The 24,910-nt window shown below is 45.5% G+C and overlaps 1 protein-coding gene across 1 annotated transcript; it reads right to left on the reverse strand.

Moving 5' to 3' along the window:
- Window positions 1–1,090: 1,090 nt before the first annotated feature.
- LOC120035842 (V-type proton ATPase subunit d 1) lies at window positions 1,091–20,213 on the reverse strand. The gene is made up of 8 exons (XM_038982315.1): window positions 19,970–20,213; window positions 14,388–14,559; window positions 11,889–12,067; window positions 7,399–7,478; window positions 7,138–7,215; window positions 4,954–5,130; window positions 1,636–1,713; window positions 1,091–1,382 (listed from the first exon to the last, which is right to left on the reverse strand). The coding sequence occupies exons 1-8, from the start codon at window positions 20,097–20,099 to the stop codon at window positions 1,221–1,223; spliced, it is 1,056 nt and encodes a 351-aa protein (XP_038838243.1). The 5' UTR covers window positions 20,100–20,213; the 3' UTR covers window positions 1,091–1,220.
- Window positions 20,214–24,910: the final 4,697 nt, after the last annotated feature.

Here is a 24,910-nt window from a genome sequence, read left to right on the forward strand (position 1 = left end):
GTGGATCGGAGACCAGCGACTGTACAGTAACTGTGGATCAGAGACCAGCGACTGTACAGTAACTGTGGATCAGAGACCAGCGACTGTACAGTAACTGTGGATCAGAGACCAGCGACTGTACAGTAACTGTGGATCAGAGACCAGCGACTGTACAGTAACTGTGGATCAGAGACCAGCGACTGTACAGTAACTGTGGATCAGAGACCAGCGACTGTACAGTAACTGTGGATCAGAGACCAGCGACTGTGGATCAGAGACCAGCTGACTGTACAGTAACTGTGGATCAGAGACCAGCGACTGTACAGTAACTGTGGATCAGAGACCAGCGACTGTACAGTAACTGTGGATCAGAGACCAGCGACTGTACAGTAACTGTGGATCAGAGACCAGCGACTGTACAGTAACTGTGGATCAGAGACCAGCGACTGTACAGTAACTGTGGATCAGAGACCAGCGACTGTACAGTAACTGTGGATCAGAGACCAGCGACTGTGGATCAGAGACCAGCGACTGTACAGTAACTGTGGATCAGAGACCAGCGACTGTACAGTAACTGTGGATCAGAGACCAGCGACTGTACAGTAACTGTGGATCAGAGACCAGCGACTGTACAGTAACTGTGGATCAGAGACCAGCGACTGTACAGTAACTGTGGATCAGAGAGAAGCTGTGGAAGGATGGATACGTGGGATTAGAAGACAGAGATGAAGAAGTGTGTGTGTGTGTTCAGATCAGAATGTAGGGAGGTACTGGTGTGTGTGTGTGTGTGTTCAGATCAGAATGTAGGGAGGTACTGGTGTGTGTGTGTGTGTGTGTGTTCAGATCAGAATGTAGGGAGGTACTGGTGTGTGTGTGTGTGTGTGTTCAGATCAGAATGTAGGGAGGTACTGGTGTGTGTGTGTGTGTGTTCAGATCAGAATGTAGGGAGGTACTGGTGTGTGTGTGTGTGTGTTCAGATCAGAATGTAGGGAGGTACTGGTGTGTGTGTGTGTGTGTTCAGATCAGAATGTAGGGAGGTACTGGTGTGTGTGTGTTCAGATCAGAATGTAGGGAGGTACTGGTGTGTGTGTGTTCAGATCAGAATGTAGGGAGGTACTGGTGTGTGTGTGTTCAGATCAGAATGTAGGGAGGTACTGGTGTGTGTGTGTTCAGATCAGAATGTAGGGAGGTACTGGTGTGTGTGTGTTCAGATCAGAATGTAGGGAGGTACTGGTGTGTGTTTAGAAGATGGGGATGTAGTTGTCTATCTTGGCACGGTGCCTCTGTGCGATACACTCAGCGATCCACACGATGTTCCTACACTCCTGCTCCTTCAGCTTGACGTAGGCATAGAACACACTGAAGTGGAACTGGTTCAGGAACGCCAGCTTGTTCAGCTTCACCTGCAGGACACAGCACATCAGGGGGGTGGGTTAACGACCGGGGGTGGCGGGTTAACGACCGGGGGGGGATGGCGGGTTAACGAGGACACCGGGGGGGATGGCGGGTTAACGAGGACACCGGGGGTGATGGCGGGTTAACCTGGACAACGGGGGAGGGGCGGGATAACGAGGACACCGGGGGAGGGGGGGGGAGCGGGTTAACGAGGACACCGGGGGGGGGAGCGGGTTTGTATGTAGGAGTCGCGCTGCTCACCTCATGCTCAAAGAACCTGTCCTCCAGTGTCTTGTCCCCTGGGTTGCTGCCGGCTCCCTCAAACAGGAGCTTGTATTCCTGAGGAGAGAGGAAGAGGAGTTAGCTGGTCTGAGCTGGGTCACCATATGTTTAGACTATCAGAAGGAGGATGACTAAGAGAGGGTAGATGTATTCCTGAGGAGAGAGGAAGAGGAGTTAGCTGGTCTGAGCTGGGTCACCATATGTTTAGACTATCAGAAGGAGGATGACTAAGAGAGGGTAGATGTATTCCTGAGGAGAGAGGAAGAGGAGTTAGCTGGTCTGAGCTGGGTCACCATATGTTTAGACTATCAGAAGGAGGATGACTAAGAGAGGGTAGATGTATTCCTGAGGAGAGAGGAAGAGGAGTTAGCTGGTCTGAGCTGGGTCACCATATGTTTAGACTATCAGAAGGAGGATGACTAAGAGAGGGTAGATGTATTCCTGAGGAGAGAGGAAGAGGAGTTAGCTGGTCTGAGCTGGGTCACCATATGTTTAGACTATCAGAAGGAGGATGACTAAGAGAGGGTAGATGTATTCCTGAGGAGAGAGGAAGAGGAGTTAGCTGGTCTGAGCTGGGTCACCATATGTTTAGACTATCAGAAGGAGGATGACTAAGAGAGGGTAGATGTATTCCTGAGGAGAGAGGAAGAGGAGTTAGCTGGTCTGAGCTGGGTCACCATATGTTTAGACTATCAGAAGGAGGATGACTAAGAGAGGGTAGATGTATTCCTGAGGAGAGAGGAAGAGGAGTTAGCTGGTCTGAGCTGGGTCACCATATGTTTGGACTATCAGAAGGAGGATGACTAAGAGAGGGTAGATGTATTCCTGAGGAAGAGGAGTTAGCTGGTCTGAGCTGGGTCACCATATGTTTGGACTATCAGAAGGAGGATGACTAAGAGAGGGTAGATGTATTCCTGAGGAGAGAGGAAGAGGAGTTAGCTGGTCTGAGCTGGGTCACCATATGTTTAGACTATCAGAAGGAGGATGACTAAGAGAGGGTAGATGTATTCCTGAGGAGAGAGGAAGAGGAGTTAGCTGGTCTGAGCTGGGTCACCATATGTTTGGACTATCAGAAGGAGGATGACTAAGAGAGGGTAGATGTATTCCTGAGGAAGAGGAGTTAGCTGGTCTGAGCTGGGTCACCATATGTTTGGACTATCAGAAGGAGGATGACTAAGAGAGGGTAGATGTATTCCTGAGGAAGAGGAGTTAGCTGGTCTGAGCTGGGTCACCATATGTTTAGACTATCAGAAGGAGGATGACTAAGAGAGGGTAGATATATTCCTGAGGAAGAGGAGTTAGCTGGTCTGAGCTGGGTCACCATATGTTTGGACTATCAGAAGGAGGATGATGTAAGAGGGTAGTGCTGGGGGATTGAGAGCATTTTTCATTGGTCCTCTGCTTCAGATCAACGGTTCTACAAACTGATACCATGTCCTTATAACAGATGTACCTCTCTAAACACAGTCACAGAACACAGTCACAGAACAGAAAGAGACTTGGTGAAGGTGCTCAGTATCACGCCCGGTTCTACATACTGATACCACGTCCTTATAGCAGGTGTACCTCTCTAAACACAGTCACAGAACACAGTCACAGAACACAGTCACAGAACAGAAAGAGACTTGGTGAAGGTGCTCAGTATCACGCCCGGTTCTACATACTGATACCATGTCCTTATAGCAGGTGTACCTCTCTAAACACAGTCACAGAACACAGTCACAGAACACAGTCACAGAACAGAAAGAGACTTGGTGAAGGTGCTCAGTATCACGCCCGGTTCTACATACTGATACCACGTCCTTATAGCAGGTGTACCTCTCTAAACACAGTCACAGAACACAGTCACAGAACACAGTCACAGAACAGAAAGAGACTTGGTGAAGGTGCTCAGTATCACACCCGGTTCTACAAACTGATACCATGTCCTTCTCTAAATACAGTCACAGAACACAGATATGTCTGGTCAGGTTAGACTTAGTATCAAACCGGGGCTCAGAAGTGGAAAAACAAAAAGTGTGAGTCTTCAGGCCAAGCACTGGTGTAATACCGGGTGGTGTAAAGCCGGGTGGTGTAATACCGGGTGGGGTAAAGCCGGGTGGTGTAAAGCCGGGTGGTGTAATAGTGACAATGGTATCCAGTAGGCAGACAGACTCCCAGGTTGGCTAGGCTAGCCAGTAGGAAGCTTTGACTTGCTGTGGAAGCCCTTTATGATCTGGAATACCTGACAATATGTCAACTTGACTGATATTAAGGACCACTAACTGAAAGGGTAGTAGCCAGCAGGCTAGGCTAGTAGTAAGGACCAGTAACTGACACGGTAGTAGCCAGTAGGCTAGGCTAGTAGTAAGGACCAGTAACTGACACGGTAGTAGCCAGCAGGCTAGGCTAGTAGTAAGGACCAGTAACTGACAGGGTAGTAGCCAGCAGGCTAGGCTAGTAGTAGCAGTAGAAAGGACCAGTAACTGACAGGGTAGTAGCCAGCAGGCTAGTAGTAACAGTAGTAAAGACCAGTAACTGACAGGGTAGTAGCCAGCAGGCTAGGCTAGTAGTAAGGACCAGTAACTGACACGGTAGTAGCCAGTAGGCTAGGCTAGTAGTAGCAGTAGTAAGGACCAGTAACTGACAGGGTAGTAGCCAGTAGGCTAGGCTAGTAGTAGCAGTAGTAAGGACCAGTAACTGACAGGGTAGTAGCCAGCAGGCTAGGCTAGTAGTAGCAGTAGTAAGGACCAGTAACTGACAGGGTAGTAGCCAGTAGGCTAGGCTAGTAGTAGCAGTAGAAAGGACCAGTAACTGACAGGGTAGTAGCCAGTAGGCTAGGCTAGTAGTAGCAGTAGTAAGGACCAGTAACTGACAGGGTAGTAGCCAGTAGGCTAGGCTAGTAGTAGCAGTAGAAAGGACCAGTAACTGACAGGGTAGTAGCCAGCAGGCTAGGCTAGTAGTAGCAGTAGTAAGGACCAGTAACTGACAGGGTAGTAGCCAGCAGGCTAGGCTAGTAGTAGCAGTAGTAAGGACCAGTAACTGACAGGGTAGTAGCCAGTAGGCTAGGCTAGTAGTAAGGACCACTAACTGACAGGGTAGTAGCCAGTAGGCTAGGCTAGTAGTAGCAGTAGAAAGGACCAGTAACTGACAGGGTAGTAGCCAGCAGGCTAGGCTAGTAGTAGCAGTAGTAAGGACCAGTAACTGACAGGGTAGTAGCCAGTAGGCTAGGCTAGTAGTAGCAAGGACCAGTAACTGACAGGGTAGTAGTAATAGTAGTATAACTTACAGGGTAGTAGTAATAGTAGTATAACTTACAGGGTAGTAGTCGGCCACAGCTTTGACCTGTTCGTAGTCGTCAGCGCGGGCAAGCTGAGCCAGCCCCTCAGGGTACAGCTTGCCACAGTGGGGGAACAGCTTGGCACGGTCCTCCTTAGACAGTTCGGTACCAAATGAGTTGATGGTGATGATGAAGGCCCTCCTGTCCGCCTCAAACTGGACACACACAGGGAGGGGAAATAGGAAACTGATTAATTGACAGGTGACAGATTAATATACTAGAATACACTTCAAGGTGTGGGTCAATTTCTCTTTCAATTGGATGGTCCAGTATAAATGACTAAAGAGAACAACCACGGTGTATTTTGAAAGTGTTCAGACCCCTGGACTTTTTCCACATTTGTTACATTACAGCCTTATTCTAACATGGATTAAATAGTTTATTTTCTCATCACTACGCACACACACACACACACACACACACACAATACCCCTAATGATAAAGCAAAAACAAGTTGACATTTGCAAATATATAAAAATAAATGTACTCAGTACTTTGTTGAAGCACCTTTGGCAGCGATTACAGCCTCCAGTCTTCTTGGGAATGACGATACAAGCTTGGCACATCTGTATTCTGGGAGTTTTGATTTAACTAGGCAAGTCAGTTAAGGACAAATTCTTATTTACAATGATGGCCTACACTGGCCAAACCCGGACGACGCTGGGCCAATTGTGCACCGCCCTATGGGACTCCCAATCACGGCCGGTTGTGATACAGCCTGGAATCGAACCAGGGTGTCTGTAGTGACGCCTCAAGCACTGAGATGCAGTGTCTTAGACTGCTCTGTCACTCGGGAGCCTAGAGTTTCTCCCATTCTTCTCTGCAGATCCTCTTATGCTCTGTCAGGTTGGATGGGGAGCGTTGCTGCACAGCTATTTTCAGGTCTCTCCAGAGATGTTCGATCCGGTTCAAGTCCGGGCTCTGGCTGGGCCGCTCAAGGACATTCAGAGACTCGTCCTGAAGCCGCTCCTGCGTTGTCTTGGCTGTGTGCTTAGGGTCATTGTCCTGTTGGAAGGTGAATCTTCACCCCAGTCGGAGGTCCTGAGCGCTCTGGAGCGGGTTTTCATCAAGGATCTCTCTGTACTTTGCTCCGATCATCTTTCCCTCAATCCGGTCTAGTCTCCCAGTCCCTGCCGCTAATAAACATCCCCACAGCATGATGCTGCCACCACCATGCTTCACTGTAGAGATGGTGCCAGGGTTTCCTCCAGACGTGACACTTGGTATTCAGGCCAAAGAGTTCAATCTTGGTTTCATCAGACCAAAGAATCTTGTTTCTCATGGTCTGAGAGTCTTTAGGTGCCATTTGGCAAACTCCAAGCGGGCTGTCATGTGGAGTGGCTGAGGAATGGCTTCCGTCTGGCCACTCCACCATCAAGGCCTGATTTGTGGAGTGCTGCAGAGATGAGTTGTCCTTCTGGAAGATTCTCCATCTCCACAGAGGAAGTCCGGAGCTCTGTCACAGTGACCAAGAACGGGTCACCTCCCTGACCACGGCCCTTCTCCCCCAATTGCTCAGTTTGGCAGGGTGTCCAGCTCTTGGAAGAGTCTTGGTGGTTCCAAACTTCTTTCATTTAAGAATGATGGAGACCACTGTGTTCTTGGGGACCGTCAACGCAGCAGAAATGTTTTGGTACCCTTCCCTGATCTGTGCCTTGACACAATCCTGTCTTGGAGCTCTACGGACAATTCCTTGGACCTCATGGCTTGGTTTTTGCTCTGACATGCACTGTCCACTGTGGGACCTTATATAGACAGGTGTGTACCTTTCCAAATCATGTCGAATCAATTGAATTTACCACAGCTGGACTCCAATCAATTTGTAGAAACATCTCAAGGATGATCAATGGAAACAGGATGCACCTGAGCTCAATTTCAGGTCTCATAGCAAAGGGTCTGAATACTTAAGTAAATCTGTTTTTATTTTTAATATATTTCCGAAAATTTCTAAAAACCTCTTTTTGCTTTGTCATTATGGGGTATTGTGATGTCATTATGGGGTATTGTGATGTCATTATGGGGTATCGTCTAATGAGTTTCTTTTGTAATCCATTTTACAGGCTGTAACGTAACAAAAAGTGGAAAAAGTCAAGGGGTCTGAATACTTTCCCGAAGACACTGTATATCAAGTTAACCTTCTAATAAGGGACACGCTCACAGACCTCTAGAATAGGGCACATGGTGTCACCGGTGGTTCCTCCCAGAGTGGAGCAGAACTTGTAGAAAGCCTCCAGATAAGCCTGGAAATGGAGACACGGATAAAGTCAATGACCATCTATCTTCTGATGCATGTTGTTGTTTAACATTGTGAATTAAAAATGTGAATGGAATCCCTTGCTCACCTTATACAGAGTATTACGGGTGAATGAAATCCCTTGCCCGCTTATACAGAGTATTACGGGTGAATGAAACCCCTTGCTCACCTTATACAGAGTATTACGGATGATCTCGATGTTCATCTCATCCAGATCCTGCTCAGATATGCAGTCTTGGAAGAAAGCAGCTGAAGAAATGATCAGACATTAAAACAGGATTTAGAGGATGACACGTTTATGAGCAAAGTTGAGTTTTAGCGCCATCTAGTGTTCGCTACAGGAAATAAAAACCCTCCAGTCTGTTCAAAGACTCTTCTTCCTTGCATTCTCAATTCCATGAGTTCCATTAGTAAAACCACCCAGGATGGGGGAACAGTTCCATTAGTAAAACCACCCAGGATGGGGGAACAGTTCCATTAGTAAAACCACCCAGGATGGGGAAACAGTTCCATTAGTAAAACCACCCAGGATGGGGAAACAGTTCCATTAGTAAAACCACCCAGGATGGGGAAACAGTTCCATTAGTAAAACCACCCAGGATGGGGAAACAGTTCCATTAGTAAAACCACCCAGGATGGGGAAACAGTTCCATTAGTAAAACCACCCAGGATGGGGAAACAGTTCCATTAGTAAAACCACCCAGGATGGGGAAACAGTTCCATTAGTAAAACCACCCAGGATGGGGAAACAGTTCCATTAGTAAAACCACCCAGGATGGGGAAACAGTTCCATTAGTAAAACCACCCAGGATGGGGAAACAGTTCCATTAGTAAAACCACCCAGGATGGGGAAACAGTTCCATTAGTAAAACCACCCAGGAAGGGGAAACAGTTCCATTAGTAAAACCACCCAGGATGGGGAAACAGTTCCATTAGTAAAACCACCCAGGATGGGGGATCAGTTCCATTAGTAAAACCACCCAGGATGGGGGATCAGTTCCATTAGTAAAACCACCCAGGATGGGGAACAGTTCCATTAGTAAAACCACCCAGGATGGGGAACAGTTCCATTAGTAAAACCACCCAGGATGGGGAACAGTTCCATTAGTAAAACCACCCAGGATGGGGAACAGTTCCATTAGTAAAACCACCCAGGATGGGGAACAGTTCCATTAGTAAAACCACCCAGGATGGGGGACAGTTCCATTAGTAAAACCACCCAGGATGGGGGACAGTTCCATTAGTAAAACCACCCAGGATGGGGGACAGTTCCATTAGTAAAACCACCCAGGATGGGGGACAGTTCCATTAGTAAACCACCCAGGATGGGGGACAGTTCCATTAGTAAACCACCCAGGAGAGGGAACAGTTCCATTAGTAAAACCACCCAGGAGAGGGAACAGTTCCATTAGTAAAACCACCCAGGAGAGGGAACAGTTCCATTAGTAAACCACCCAGTAGAGGGAACAGTTCCATTAGTAAACCACCCAGGAGAGGGAACAGTTCCATTAGTAAACCACCCAGGATGGGGGAAAGTTCCATTAGTAAAACCACCCAGGATGGGGGAAAGTTCCATTAGTAAAACCACCCAGGATGGGGGAAAGTTCCATTAGTAAAACCACCCAGGATGGGGGAAAGTTCCATTAGTAAAACCACCCAGGAGGGGGAAAGGTCCATTAGTAAAACCACCCAGGATGGGGGAAAGTTCCATTAGTAAAACCACCCAGGATGGGGGAAAGTTCCATTAGTAAAACCACCCAGGATGGGGGAAAGTTCCATTAGTAAAACCACCCAGGATGGGGGAAAGTTCCATTAGTAAAACCACCCAGGATGGGGGAAAGTTCCATTAGTAAAACCACCCAGGATGGGGGAAAGTTCCATTAGTAAAACCACCCAGGATGGGGGAAAGTTCCATTAGTAAAACCACCCAGGATGGGGGAAAGTTCCATTAGTAAAACCACCCAGGATGGGGGAAAGTTCCATTAGTAAAACCACCCAGGATGGGGGAAAGTTCCATTAGTAAAACCACCCAGGATGGGGGAAAGTTCCATTAGTAAAACCACCCAGGATGGGGGAAAGTTCCATTAGTAAACCACCCAGGATGGGGGAAAGTTCCATTAGTAAACCACCCAGGATGGGGGAAAGTTCCATTAGTAAACCACCCAGGATGGGGGAAAGTTCCATTAGTAAACCACCCAGGATGGGGGAACAGTTCCATTAGTAAAACCACCCAGGAGGGGGAACAGTTCCATTAGTAAAACCACCCAGGAGGGGGAACAGTTCCATTAGTAAAACCACCCAGGAGGGGGAACAGTTCCATTAGTAAACCACCCAGGATGGGGGACAGTTCCATTAGTAAACCACCCAGGATGGGGGACAGTTCCATTAGTAAACCACCCAGGATGGGGGAACAGTTCCATTAGTAAAACCACCCAGGATGGGGGAACAGTTCCATTAGTAAAACCCCCCCAGGATGGGGGACAGTTCCATTAGTAAACCACCCAGGATGGGGGACAGTTCCATTAGTAAACCACCCAGGATGGGGGACAGTTCCATTAGTAAACCACCCAGGAGAGGTAACAGTTCCATTAGTAAACCACCCAGGATGGGGGACAGTTCCATTAGTAAACCACCCAGGATGGGGAACAGTTCCATTAGTAAACCACCCAGGATGGGGGACAGTTCCATTAGTAAAACCGCCCAGGATGGGGGACAGTTCCATTAGTAAACCACCCAGGATGGGGGACAGTTCCATTAGTAAAACCACCCCGGATGGGGGACAGTTCCATTAGTAAAACCACCCCGGATGGGGGACAGTTCCATTAGTAAAACCACCCAGGATGGGGGACAGTTCCATTAGTAAAACCACCCAGGATGGGGAACAGTTCCATTAGTAAACCACCCAGGATGGGGGACAGTTCCATTAGTAAACCACCCAGGAGCGGTAACAGTTCCATTAGTAAAACCACCCAGGATGGGGGACAGTTCCATTAGTAAAACCACCCAGGATGGGGGACAGTTCCATTAGTAAAACCACCCAGGATGGGGGACAGTTCCATTAGTAAAACCACCCAGGATGGGGGACAGTTCCATTAGTAAAACCACCCAGGATGGGGGACAGTTCCATTAGTAAACCCACCCAGGATGGGGGACAGTTCCATTAGTAAAACCACCCAGGATGGGGAAACAGTTCCATTAGTAAAACCACCCAGGATGGGGGACAGTTCCATTAGTAAACCCACCCAGGATGGGGGACAGTTCCATTAGTAAAACCACCCAGGATGGGGAAACAGTTCCATTAGTAAACCCACCCAGGATGGGGGACAGTTCCATTAGTAAAACCACCCAGGATGGGGGACAGTTCCATTAGTAAAACCACCCAGGATGGGGAAACAGTTCCATTAGTAAAACCACCCAGGATGGGGGATCAGTTCCATTAGTAAACCACCCCAGGATGGGGAACAGTTCCATTATGTTGTGTAATTTGTTAGATATTACTGCACTGTCAGAGGTAGAAACACAAGCATTTCGCTACACCCACATTAACATCTGCTAAACACGTGTATGTGACCAATAAAATTAGATTTTTACATAGGGAATAGGGCTCTGGTCTATAGCAGTGTACTATATAGGGAATAGGGCTCTGGTCTAAAGTAGTACACTATATAGGGAATAGGGCTCTGGTCTATAGCAGTGTACTATATAGGGAATAGGGCCCTGGTCTAAAGTAGTACACTATATAGGGAATAGGGCTCTGGTCTATAGTAGTACCACTATATAGGGAATAGGGCCCTGGTCTATAGCAGTGTACTATATAGGGAATAGGGCCCTGGTCTAAAGTAGTACACTATATAGGGAATAGGGCTCTGGTCTATAGTAGTACCACTATATAGGGAATAGGGCCCTGGTCTAAAGTAGTACACTATATAGGGAATAGGGCTCTGGTCTATAGTAGTACCACTATATAGGGAATAGGGCTCTGGTCTATAGCAGGGCACTATATAGGGAATAGAGCTCTGGTCTATAGCAGGGCACTACCTAGGGAATAGAGCTCTGGTCTATAGCAGGGTACTACCGGTATATAGGGAATAGGGCCCTGGTCTAAAGTAGTGCACTATATAGGGAATAGGGCCCTGGTCTAAAGTAGTGCACTATATAGGGAATAGGGCCCTGGTCTAAAGTAGTGCACTATATAGGGAATAGGGCTCTGGTCTATAGTAGTACCACTATATAGGGAATAGGGCTCTGGTCTATAGTAGTACCACTATATAGGGAATAGGGCCCTGGTCTAAAGTAGTGCACTATATAGGGAATAGGGCTCTGGTCTATAGTAGTACCACTATATAGGGAGTAGGGCTCTGGTCTATAGTAGTACCACTATATAGGGAATAGGGCTCTGGTCTATAGTAGTACCACTATATAGGGAATAGGGCTCTGGTCTATAGTAGTACCACTATATAGGGAGTAGGGCTCTGGTCTATAGTAGTACCACTATATAGGGAATAGGGCTCTGGTCTATAGTAGTACCACTATATAGGGAATAGGGCCCTGGTCTATAGTAGTACCACTATATAGGGAATAGGGCCCTGGTCTATAGTAGTACCACTATATAGGGAATAAGGTGCCATTTGGCATGCAGAAGTCACAGTCCTGCCTTACCCAGAGGGGTGTCGACCAGGATGGCGTTGTAAAGTTCTGCTGGGGTCTGGGCGATGTTGACTGCCTCCATCTGTTCAAAGCTGCCCAGCGGGTGGCACTTAGGTACCAGCTCAGAGATGGACCGCTGATGCAGGGTGCCTGTGATCAGCAGGATCACATTGTCTATCATGTAGCTGTACCTGTGAAGATGGGAGGAGAGAGAATGTTTCAGTGATGACTGGGTAGTTAAGAGCATAGCAAATATTACATTTCATTTTGCAAGATGGTGAGAGCCGGTACGAGGGTTCTCTCTCAGGCTAGAATGAAAAGGCGGCCGGTGAGAGCCGGTACGAGGGTTCTCTCTCAGGCTAGAATGAAAAGGCTGCCGGTGAGAGCCGGTACGAGGGTTCTCTCTCAGGCTAGAATGAAAAGGCGGTCGGTGAGAGCCGGTACGAGGGTTCTCTCTCAGGCTAGAATGAAAAGGCGGCCGGTGAGAGCCGGTACGAGGGTTCTCTCTCAGGCTAGAATGAAAAGGCGGCCGGTGAGAGCCGGTACGAGGGTTCTCTCTCAGGCTAGAATGAAAAGGCGGCCGGTGAGAGCCGGTACGAGGGTTCTCTCTCAGGCTAGAATGAAAAGGCTGCCGGTGAGAGCCGGTACGAGGGTTCTCTCTCAGGCTAGAATGAAAAGGCTGCCGGTGAGAGCCGGTACGAGGGTTCTCTCTCAGGCTAGAATGAAAAGGCTGCCGGTGAGAGCCGGTACGAGGGTTCTCTCTCAGGCTAGAATGAAAAGGCAGCCGGTGAGAGCCGGTACGAGGGTTCTCTCTCAGGCTAGAATGAAAAGGCTGCCGGTGAGAGCCGGTACGAGGGTTCTCTCTCAGGCTAGAATGAAAAGGCGGCCGGTGAGAGCCGGTACGAGGGTTTTCTCTCAGGCTAGAATGAAAAGGCGGCCGGTGAGAGCCGGTACGAGGGTTCTCTCTCAGGCTAGAATGAAAAGGCGGCCGGTGAGAGCCGGTACGAGGGTTCTCTCTCAGGCTAGAATGAAAAGGCTGCCGGTGAGAGCCGGTACGAGGGTTCTCTCTCAGGCTAGAATGAAAGGCTGCCGGTGAGAGCCGGTACGAGGGTTCTCTCTCAGGCTAGAATGAAAAGGCTGCCGGTGAGAGCCGGTACGAGGGTTCTCTCTCAGGCTAGAATGAAAAGGCTGCCGGTGAGAGCCGGTACGAGGGTTCTCTCTCAGGCTAGAATGAAAAGGCTGCCGGTGAGAGCCGGTACGAGGGTTCTCTCTCAGGCTAGAATGAAAAGGCTGCCGGTGAGAGCCGGTACGAGGGTTCTCTCTCAGGCTAGAATGAAAAGGCTGCCGGTGAGAGCCGGTACGAGGGTTCTCTCTCAGGCTAGAATGGAAAGGCTGCCGGTGAGAGCCGGTACGATGGTTCTCTCTCAGGCTAGAATGAAAAGGCTGCCGGTACGAGGGTTCTCTCTCAGGCTAGAATGAAAAGGCTGCCGGTGAGAGCCGGTACGATGGTTCTCTCTCAGGCTAGAATGAAAAGGCTGCCGGTACGAGGGTTCTCTCTCAGGCTAGAATGAAAAGGCTGCCGGTGAGAGCCGGTACGAGGGTTCTCTCTCAGGCTAGAATGAAAGGCGGCATATGCTGGGCATAACAGACCCAAACCTCATGTCTTCATCAATACTGTACTAACACACCTGTCAGAGACTGGCAAATAGGGAGTCAATGCAGATAGAGAGATAGAGAGAGAGATAGATAGAGAGATAGATAGATAGAGAGATAGAGAGATAGAGAGATAGATAGATAGATAGATAGATAGATAGATAGATAGATAGATAGATAGAAGAGTGTGAAACATGGACCATTCAGATGTCACATAACTGAAAAGAGATGGGAGACAGACAAATCCAGTTTAACCAATAGCTGATCGTTTCAGGTAATAATAAGACATGGTGGTATTCTAATCCTAATTCCCCCCCCCCCCCCCCCCCCAAAATGCATGGGAAAGATAGGCTCAATTTAATTAGACAATATGGGCACCCATCTTGCCCCTTCATTTGGGATAGAGACTGGCAAGACGCCAGAGAGCCTGTGAATGACTTACGTGATGAAGTCCATGAAGCTTGCCAGCCTCTGAGAGCCTGTAAAAGACTTACGTGATGAAGTCCATGAAGCTTGCCAGCCTCTGAGAGCCTGTGAATGACTTACGTGATGAAGTCCATGAAGCTGGCCAGCCTCTGAGAGCCTGTGAATGACTTACGTAATGAAGTCCATGAAGCTTGCCAGCCTCTGAGAGCCTGTGAATGACTTACGTAATGAAGTCCATGAAGCTTGCCAGCCTCTGAGAGCCTGTGAATGACTTACGTAATGAAGTCCATGAAGCTTGCCAGCCTCAGAGAGCCTGTGAATGACTTACGTAATGAAGTCCATGAAGCTTGCCAGCCTCAGAGAGCCTGTGAATGACTTACGTGATGAAGTCCATGAAGCTTGCCAGCCTCTGAGAGCCTGTGAATGACTTACGTGATGAAGTCCATGAAGCTTGCCAGCGGTTCATAGGACTGGTTCCTCATGTGACGAAACTCCACCACCATCTTCTCTTTGAGCTTGTCGTCGATGACGGACACGGTGAGGGGTGACGGCTCGTTGGCCAGGAAGCTGCCATAGTCCGTGCTCTGCAGATGGAGCTTCAGGTCTGCATGGGGGGGGGGGGGGGGGGGTGACAAGACGTCTTCAGATACTAGGTAACAGCGGCTTTCAACAGACACAATAATGACACAGGACAAGTACAATCTCATTTTAATGCTGCTGTGACAGGGCATGATGCTAACGGCACATTAGAGACCCATGAACAAGGGAAGAGGCTAGCTATGTGTCTAGAATGCCTCCATTTTACATGAGGTGACAGCTAATTAGAGACCCTTACACAAGGGAAGAGGCTAGCTAGCTATGTGTCTAGAATGCCTCCATTTTACATGAGGTGAAAGCTAATTAGAGACCCTTACAAGGGAAGAGGCTAGCTAGCTATGTGTCTAGAATGCCTCCATTTTACATGATGTGAAAGCTAATTAGAGACCAATACACAAGGGAAGAGGCTAGCTGTCTAGAATGCTTCCATTTTACATGATATGAAAGCTAATTGAGCAATACTTTGAGCAATAGTTTCAGTTCCTCATAGAAATCCCTCTGTTGATCAACCTGATGTGATTTATTTAACCTTTTATGTCGGCAGCCTGGTAATGAAGAAATCATGAATCGCTGCAAATGGTCCTTGCTAACGGTTCTTCAAAAAAATACTCTTGCTACTAGCTTGTTAATACTAGCTAGCTACAACGGTCAATGCAATGTAATAACCAGGGCCCGGTTTCCCAGAAGCACCTGAAGGCTAAGTTCATCTTTAGAATCTTCTTATGAGCAATCGGAAAATCTCAGAGCCGTTTCCCAAAACCACCTTTACTTAAGTTGCACTTGAAAACGCTGGTTATTTCCAGCGGCAGGTTGCCTAGTGGTTAGAGCGTTGGGCGAGTAACCCGAAAGGTTGCTAGATCGAATCCCCGAGCTGACAAGGTAAAAGTCTGTCGTTCTGCCCATTGAACAAAGCAGTTAACCCCACTGTTCCCCTGTAGGCTGTCATCGTAAATAAGAATTTGTTCTTAAATGACTTACCTAGTTAAATAAAAGGTTAAAAATAAGAAAAATACAGCTACATTTTTTCTTCTTATTTTTTCCCCCAGAAGATCTCACCTAGACATAGAATCAAGCCGTTTATCTGTCTCTCTGTGGCCGCTGTCACCTTGGGAACAAAGGTTACAAATACAAAGTCGACAATGTCTTTGCAATTGTTAAGAACAAGCGAAGAATTTAAAAAACGATTTAAAAATGAAAAACCGAGACGACTGCAGTAAATCCAATAGAGCTGTTCAAATCATTTTGAAAATCAAATTCACGTCAATTTTGTTCTATTTTGCTAATTATAGTTTACACTGTCATTTTTTGCCTCAATATTTCCGGACGTGTTGCATGTGCTCAATGATGTGCCGCAGCTGATGTAGTGCATTACTAGCCTATAAAAAAGGAAGGCCTAAGCATTAGAACAAGCCGCCTCAATATCTGCGGCCGTGACGTCGACCGCCTGTGTTCAACAGAGAGACCGAGGATATGCTACTAGCCTCACGTCATGAATATGCATAGCCTATTAGCCAATCAGGGTGACAGTTACAGTAAGCACACAACGCAACAGTACACCAAATCTTCTATACTTTTAATAAACAAATCTTATAACTGAAAAATTATATATTAATTATAACTGAAAAATTGTACACGTGTAAAACTAACAGTGAAATAGGACTCATCCTCAGCTTAAAAACAGAAGTCCAAACTTTCGCGGTAGGGTAGCAGCATGGTATGAAACAAAAGACAATAAAACACCAATCAAAACGGTCTAACCCACTAACGTCCTTTAGACCCACCCACTAACGTCCTTTAGACCCACCCACTAACGTCCTTTAGACCCACCCACTAACGTCCTTTAGACCCACCCACTAACGTCCTTTAGACCCACCCACTAACGTCCTTTAGACCCACCCACTAACGTCCTTTAGACCCACCCACTAACGTCCTTTAGACCCACCCACTAACGTCCTGAAATTACAACACAAAAATTCTACAAAATTCTATTTGTAGCACCTTTAAACACAAATTGCTTGCAGTACGGTTTTTGAAAGATAAGGAACTTATCTATCAGCGAGAAATAATAATAATAAAAATAAAAAAAAGTTAAATTACTACACACCTTTATAGGGTTAGGGTTCCCACACAGCCATATTCCCATGTTACAGCAATTGTTTACGGGAGGAAGACAGAGTCGACTTCCTGTGCTAATTAGTTATCTGCATCTCCGAACACCTGTGTGTTAAATGGAAGACTGATTGTCACTGGAAAAATGTGTATATTTTGATGTGATATGAAAGTAGAGGGCTTTATGTTTCTAGAACCAATTCCTGTTTAGATGGAGTATTTGCCTCCACATGGGAGCCCAATATATTGACAAAAGTCACCTTTTTGCGTTAGAGATTTACATGGTTATCAAAACGTCATGCCAGGGTAAGCCTACACAAAACATACCCCTTTTTTGAAGTGTTTCTAAAATCCCCTACGGGGAAAAAAATTAATGGTGGAAAAACGATTAGAACCATGTCCCTGTTTGACCTCTAGGTTTAATGGGTATTATGACACTTCCACTGTGGGGCTCTATTCACCTCTAAACAGAACCTGTAAGGTCCTTGGACTAAAGGCTGTTTTACAGTCCCGTTGACATGTCTGTTGACAAATCATGAACATTCTATTGTCGTCTGACATCAAACTTGTTGCCGTTATGAAAAAGTAAAAAACGAAAGCCTCTGAACGACATCAGCAGCCCGATGCTCCAAATAACATACAGTCTTCTATTTTAACACCAATAAACCCATCCCTTTAAAAATGAAATCAGTAAATATCAACCTAGCAATTCAGGCAACTAAAAGCAATTTCTTAAACAATGCTTTGGTCCGTTGCTAGCTAGCCAGTTCAAATAATGACCGGTGTATCATATCTAGCCGTGATTGTGAGTCCCGGAGGGCGGTGCACAAATGGCTCAGCCTTGTCCGTTTGGCCGGGGTAGGCCATACACATATATATATATAAAGTCGTAAGTTTACATACACCTTAGCCAAATACATTTCAACTCAGTTTTTCACAATTCCTGACATTTAATCCAACAAAATTCCCAGTCTTTGGTCAGTTAGGATCACCACTTTATTTTAAGAAAGCGAAATGTCAGAATAATAGTAGAGAGAATGACTTTTCAGCTTTTTTTTTCTTTCTTTCATGACATTCCCAGTGGGTCAGAAGTTTGCATACACTCAATTAGTATTTGGTAGCATTGCCTTTAAATTGTTTAACTTGGGTCAAATGCCTCGGGTAGCCTTCCACAAGTTTCCTACAATAGGTTGGGTGAATTTTGGCCCATTCCTCCTGACAGAGCTGGTGTAACAGTCAGGTTTGTAGGCCTCCTCGCTCTTTCAGTTCCGCCCACAAATTTGCTATAGGATTGAGGTCAGGGCTTTGTGATGGCCACTCCAATACCTTAACTTTGTTGTCCTTAAGCCATTTTGCCACAACTTTGGAAGTATGCTTGGGGTCATTGTCCATTTGGAAGACCCATTTGCGAGCAAGCTTTAACTTCCTGACTGTTGTCTTGATGTTGCTTCAATATACACATATTTTTCCTTCCTCATGATGCCATCTATTTTGTGAAGTGCACCAGTCCCTCCTGCAGCAAAGCACCCCCACAACATGATGCTGCCACCGCCGTGCTTCACAGTTGGGATGGTATTCTTCGGCTTGCAAGCCTCCCCCTTTTCCCTCCAAACGTAACGATGGTCATGATGGCCAAACAGTTATATTTTTGTTTCATCAGACCAGAGAACATTTCTCAAAACAGTACAATCTTTGTCCCCATGTGCAGTTGCAAACTGGCTTTTTTATGGCGGTTTTGGATCAGTGGCTTCTTCCTTGCTGAGCGACCTTTCAGGTTATGTCCATATAGGACTCGTTTTCCTGTGGATATAGATATTTTCGTACCCGTTTCCTCCAGCATCTTCACAAGGTCCTTTGCTGTTGTTCTGGGATTGATTTTCACTTTTTGCACCAAAGTACGTTCATCTCTAGGAGACAGGACGCGTCTCCTTCCTCAGCGGTATGACAGCTGTGTGGTCCCATGGTGTTTATACTTGCGTACCAATGTTTGTACAGATGAACGTGGCACCTTCGGGTGTTTGGAAATTGCTCCCAAGGATGAACCAGACTTGTGGAGGTCTATATTTTTTTTCCTGGGGTCTTGAAAGATTTCTTTTGATTTTCCCATGATGTCAAGCAAAGAGGCACTGAGTTTGAAGGTAGGCCTTGAAATACATCCACAGGTACACCTCCAATTGACTCAAATTATGTCAATTAGCCTATCAGAAGCTACTAAAGCCATATAATTTTCTGGAATTTTCCAAGCTGTTTAAAGGCACAACATAGTGCATGTAAACTTCTGACCCACTGGAATTGTGACACAGTGAATTATAAGTGAAATAATCTGTCTAAACAATTGTTGGAAAAATGACTTGTGTCATGCACAAAGTAGATGTCCTAACCGACTAGCCAAAACTATAGTTTGTTAACAAGATATTTGTGGAGTGGTTGAAAAACGAGTTTTAATGACTCCAACCTAAGTGTATGTAAACTTCCGACTTCAGCTGTGTGGGTGTGTGTGTGGGTGTGTGTGTGTGTGTGTGTGTATAGCTGACATCGTCTTAACTCTCGCTGCATTTTATTAATTATGACAGAAAAATAAAGCCACACCAACATTATTTACAAGGTAACGTTAATGGTGAGCTGACAGAAAATAACTTCCTGTCAGTATGACGTTACAGGAGCATCATGTTACAGGAGGATTTGAGCTGGTTGTTGTGACGTTAAAGATTAAACTTTTTTAGGAAACTGACAGTCGCATGTCGTTCGAACAATTATAAAACTGTCCTTTAAGAGTAACGTCAACCTCCTTTAGTCCACTATTGGGCTAACTGGCACGCTAGCTTCTTCCCAGCTTCTTAAATGTAGCTAGGTAAATTAACGTTAGCTAGCTAATTCAAAGAATAATAATATCGGTTGAGACACAATTTCATCTTGAAATCTAGCTAATTTAACAGCTCATTTAACTCTAATTAACGTTACTTACATCCATATACCAAACTGATAATTCATCAGCTACTATTCATGAGAAAGTAACCTTATGTAACGTTAGCTAGCTAAATAGATAATACAAGGACCCATCACGAGATACTAGTAACCTACTGTTATAGCTGGCTAGAGTTGTCATTAACGTTCGCCTGCAAATAGTTAGTATAGGTACAGTAGTAGCATGGCGACTGGCCATGTCGTCGGAAACGCCACATTTTTTAATCCAGTAACGTTTTGAAACGTTAGCAATACCATTTGAAACGGCACTCTGTACATTTGACAACATACCTAGCCAGATGACCAGTTGGCTAGCTAGCTCGCTAACGTTAGCACTGACTCACCTTCCAGGGTTTCACACTGGACGAGATTTAGATAGTCTCCCTGTGAAAGAATTCCAGCCTTAAAACCCCTGACCAACCCTTCCAAGTAACCATTATCCACATTAAAATACAGCTCCGAGAATATAGGCATTTTGAGTCCTCAAAATGTATCCGTATATTGATGAAATACAACCGTTTTAGGAGGAAAATAAATCCTGGATAGGGCTGAGCTCCAGATTACCCGGCTGTAAAAAAAGACACGTGATCACTCGCCACCAATATCATGTGACATCTGCTTTCGATGACGTAATGCCGCGTTCAAGGCCACTGGAACTCGGGAAATATCCGACTTCAGCAGCGTTCAAGATTACTGGGAATTCGGGAAAGAAACGAGCTCCAACTGGAAAAAGAGTTTTGAAGTACCTGAATATCACTGACGTTATGATTTTACCTTTTTTTTTTTTTTAAGTCCCAGTTGTCTTGAAAACGCCAGGAGGAGGAGCTGTGGAGCGGGCTTGACAACATGCTCGGGATGGAAATGGCAGCAAGTAGTGTGGACGAAATGGAGAAAAGGTTGGAGAAGCAACAGCTGTGCTGGAATACCAACAATATGGCTGTCAGTTCTGATGATATGGAGGGGAGGATGAGGGTCAAGGACCCGAATGGTCGGTAGTGGAAAGACACAGGAAGAAGAGAGATCATGATACTGACACAGGAAGAAGAGAGATCATTATACAGAAAGACACAGGAAGAAGAGAGATCATGATACTGAAAGACACAGGAAGAAGAGAGATCATTATACTGAAAGACACAGGAAGAAGAGAGATCATGATACTAAAAGACACAGGAAGAAGAGCGATCATGATACTGAAAGACACAGGAAGAAGAGAGATCGTGATACTAAAAGACACAGGAAGAAGAGAGATCATGATACTAAAAGACACAGGAAGAAGAGAAATCATGATACTAAAAGACACAGGAAGAAGAGAGATGATGATACTAAAAGACACAGGAAGAAGAGAGATCATTATACTGAAAGACACAGGAAGAAGAGAAATCATGATACTAAAAGACACAGGAAGAAGAGAGATCATGATACTAAAAGACACAGGAAGAAGAGAAATCATGATACTAAAAGACACAGGAAGAAGAGAGATCATGATACAGAAAGACACGGGAGGAAGAGAGATCATGATACTGAAAGACACAGGAAGAAGAGAGATCATGATACTGACACAGGAAGAAGAGAGATCATGATACTGAAAGACACAGGAAGAAGAGAGCTCATGATACTGAAAGACACAGGAAGAAGAGAGATCATGATACTGAAAGACACAGGAAGAAGAGAGATCATGATACTGAAAGACACAGGAAGAAGAGAGATCATTATACTGAAAGACACAGGAAGAAGAGAGGTCATGATACTGAAAGACACAGGAAGAAGAGAGATCATGATACTGAAAGACACAGGAAGAAGAGAGATCATGATACTGAAAGACACAGGAAGAAGAGAGATCGTTATACTGAAAGACACAGGAAGAAGAGAGATCATTATACTGAAAGACACAGGAAGAAGAGAGATCATGATACTGAAAGACACAGGAAGAAGAGAGATCATGATACTGAAAGACACAGGAAGAAGAGAGATCATGATACTGAAAGACACAGGAAGAAGAGAGATCATGATACTGAAAGACACAGGAAGAAGAGAGATCATGATACTGAAAGACACAGGAAGAAGAGAGATCATTATACTGAAAGACACAGGAAGAAGAGAGATCATTATACTGAAAGACACAGGAAGAAGAGAGATCATGATACTGAAAGACACAGGAAGAAGAGAGATCATTATACTGAAAGACACAGGAAGAAGAGAGATCATGATACAGAAAGACACAGGAAGAAGAGAGATCATGATACTGAAAGCAGTGGAACGTCTAGTAAAGAAAGCATGAAGAGGGTCGGAAACAAGAGGTAGGAAGCAAGAGTAGTGATGTGTTGGTGGAAGGTGGTGATGGTGGTTTGATGAGACCACAGGGCCTCATTTACAGCCTATCTGACCAACCACTGCCATAGAGAAAGAGGTAGGTGAAGTCCAACTAGCACGGTTCATTGGACAAGGTAGATTACTAATATGTTGTGGCGGTCAGGTTCAGCAAGGGAAGATTGTGCAAATGGAAAAGCTTAATGGGAAGAAGATGAAAAGCCATGTCCCTGGTGCTTATGCCAGGTGGAGGGGAGTCGTCACCGGTGTCCCGTTATCCACAGATGATATTAAAGGAAATGTGACTGGAAGGCAGAGTGATTGAGGCCAAAAGGTTGATCAGTAGGAAAAGAAGGGTCAAAGGACTGAAAGCCTATCAGTGATGCTGAGGTTTGAGAAGGTTTCACCTGGAAAAGTACAGAGAGGATTCCTTAGTTTCAGTGTGAGAGAATTTGTCCCATCCCCTTGGTTCTAAATGCTAAAGAATGGGACATGTAGCTGTTCATACCAGGTGTCTTAGGCTTCGTTGTAGTGAAACACGTCAATCCCGGTCTGCATTTTGACAGTTCGTAGGCAAAAGTTATATATTTTGGTATTTTAGTAGTAAATCTAGCTATTTTGCCCCTAGCGGTTCAACTGTACAATAAAATCATGATGTAGTGGCACCATGTCATCTCCAGGGAGGGTTCAGTATGAAATACCCTTCTAGATGTGCTGGGTGGGACCCATAGACATTAAAACCACTAGATGTGCTGGGTGGTTCCCATAGACATTAAAACCACTAGATGTGCTGGGTGGTTCCCATAGACATTAAAACCACTAGATGTGCTGGGTGGTTCCCATAGACATTAAAACCACTAGATGTGCAGGGGGTTCCCATAGACATTAAAACCACTAGATGTGCTGGGTGGTTCCCATAGACATTAAAACCACTAGATGTGCTGGGTGGTTCCCATAGACATTAAAACCACTAGATGTGCTGGGTGATACCCATAGACATTAAAACCACTAGATGTGCTGATTGGTTCCCATAGACATTAAAACCACTAGATGTGCTGGGTGGTTCCCATAGACATTAAAACCACTAGATGTGCTGGGTGATACCCATAGACATTAAAACCACTAGATGTGCTGGGTGGTTCCCATAGACATTAAAACCACTAGATGTGCTGGGTGGTTCCCATAGACATTAAAACCACTAGATGTGCTGGGTGGTTCCCATAGACATTAAAACCACTAGATGTGCTGGGTGGTACCCATAGACATTAAAATCACTAGATGTGCTGGGTGGTTCCCATAGACATTAAAACCACTAGATGTGCTGGGTGGTACCCATAGACATTAAAATCACTAGATGTGCTGGGTGGTTCCCATAGACATTAAAACCACTAGATGTGCTGGGTGGTTCCCATAGACATTAAAACCACTAGATGTGCTGGGTGGTTCCCATAGACATTAAAACCACTAGATGTGTTGGGTGGTTCCCATAGACATTAAAACCACTAGATGTGCTGGGTGGTTCCCATAGACATTAAAACCACTAGATGTGCTGGGTGGTTCCCATAGACATTAAAACCACTAGATGTGCTGGGTGGTTCCCATAAACATTAAAACCACTAGATGGTGATAGCGCTGAAGTCCTCCATGTATTGAAAATTTCCGATGGCGCAGGATGATGAAGCTGGAAGTATTTACATTTGTGTTTGAAGAGCAAAGCTGAACCGCTGTGATAAATGTTTAAAGGGCATGTATAATTTAATGATGTATTTTGTTTCCTTAAAGGAGACGAGATTAATGGGTATGGTCCACACTCCAGGCCAGCTGGTGGCGCTAATACACCTTCAAGTTGGTTGTCAACTGCCATAAAAAAATACACAGTATTTTTGCTTTCAAAATCACTGATATTTCAAAATCGACTTTGACTGAGACGTGTGATACTGATATTGAATTTCAACATACAGCCAATAGAAAATTAAATTAAATTAAATTTATTTATTTATTAAATTATTAAATTAATTCAAATTCCTCATCAGCTGGAGTTGAGAGAAATTCAATATTTGTTATTTTTATCGTGGAATTGTATGAAATAGCCCCTGCGGTGAGATCTTCATATATTTATATATATATATGAGTGGTAAGGGGAAAGCAACCGACTGTAGTTGAAAGTCGAGGAGTGGATGCGGAGGAGGTGCATCTGCGACAGCCGAAAGTCAGACACTAATGTGGTTTTTCCAACAGCAAGCCTCAGATCAACATGGCACTGTTGCCTTTGTTTCTAACATGTTTTCCAACTGACATCGACGGTTTCTTAATGAGTAGCAGCCATATGTAGCTGCTCAGTGAAACACTTGTTCTCACTTAGAGGATAGAACCCAAGGAGCACTCAGTTCTATTCCAGAACCAGGTAAAGAACACCAAGGAGCACTCAGTTCTATTCCAGAACCCAGGTAAAGAACACCAAGGAAGCACTCAGTTCTATTCCAGAACCCAGGTAAAGAACACCAAGGAGCACTCAGTTCTATTCCAGAACCCAGGTAAAGAACACCAAGGAGCACTCAGTTCTATTCCAGAACCCAGGTAAAGAACACCAAGGAGCACTCAGTTCTATTCCAGAACCCAGGTAAAGAACACCAGGAGCACCCAGTTCTATTCCAGAACCCAGGTAAAGAACACTAAGGAGCACCCAGTTCTATTCCAGAACCCAGGTAAAGAACACCAAGGAGCACTCAGTTCTATTCCAGAACCCAGGTAAAGAACACGAAGGAGCACTCAGTTTCTATTCCAGAACCCAGGTAAAGAACACCAAGGAGCACTCAGTTCTATTCCAGAACCCAGGTAAAGAACACCAAGGAGCACTCAGTTCTATTCTAGAACCCAGGTAAAGAACACCAAGGAGCACTCAGTTCTCTTGTTCTCACTTAGAGGATAGAACCCAGCCTAATGGTGTTTATCTGAATGCTGAGAACCTAAGAACAACA

Source organism: Salvelinus namaycush, unplaced genomic scaffold (genome assembly GCF_016432855.1).
Source record: "Salvelinus namaycush isolate Seneca unplaced genomic scaffold, SaNama_1.0 Scaffold1112, whole genome shotgun sequence".
In the NCBI taxonomy this organism is placed as follows: Eukaryota; Metazoa; Chordata; class Actinopteri; order Salmoniformes; family Salmonidae; genus Salvelinus; species Salvelinus namaycush.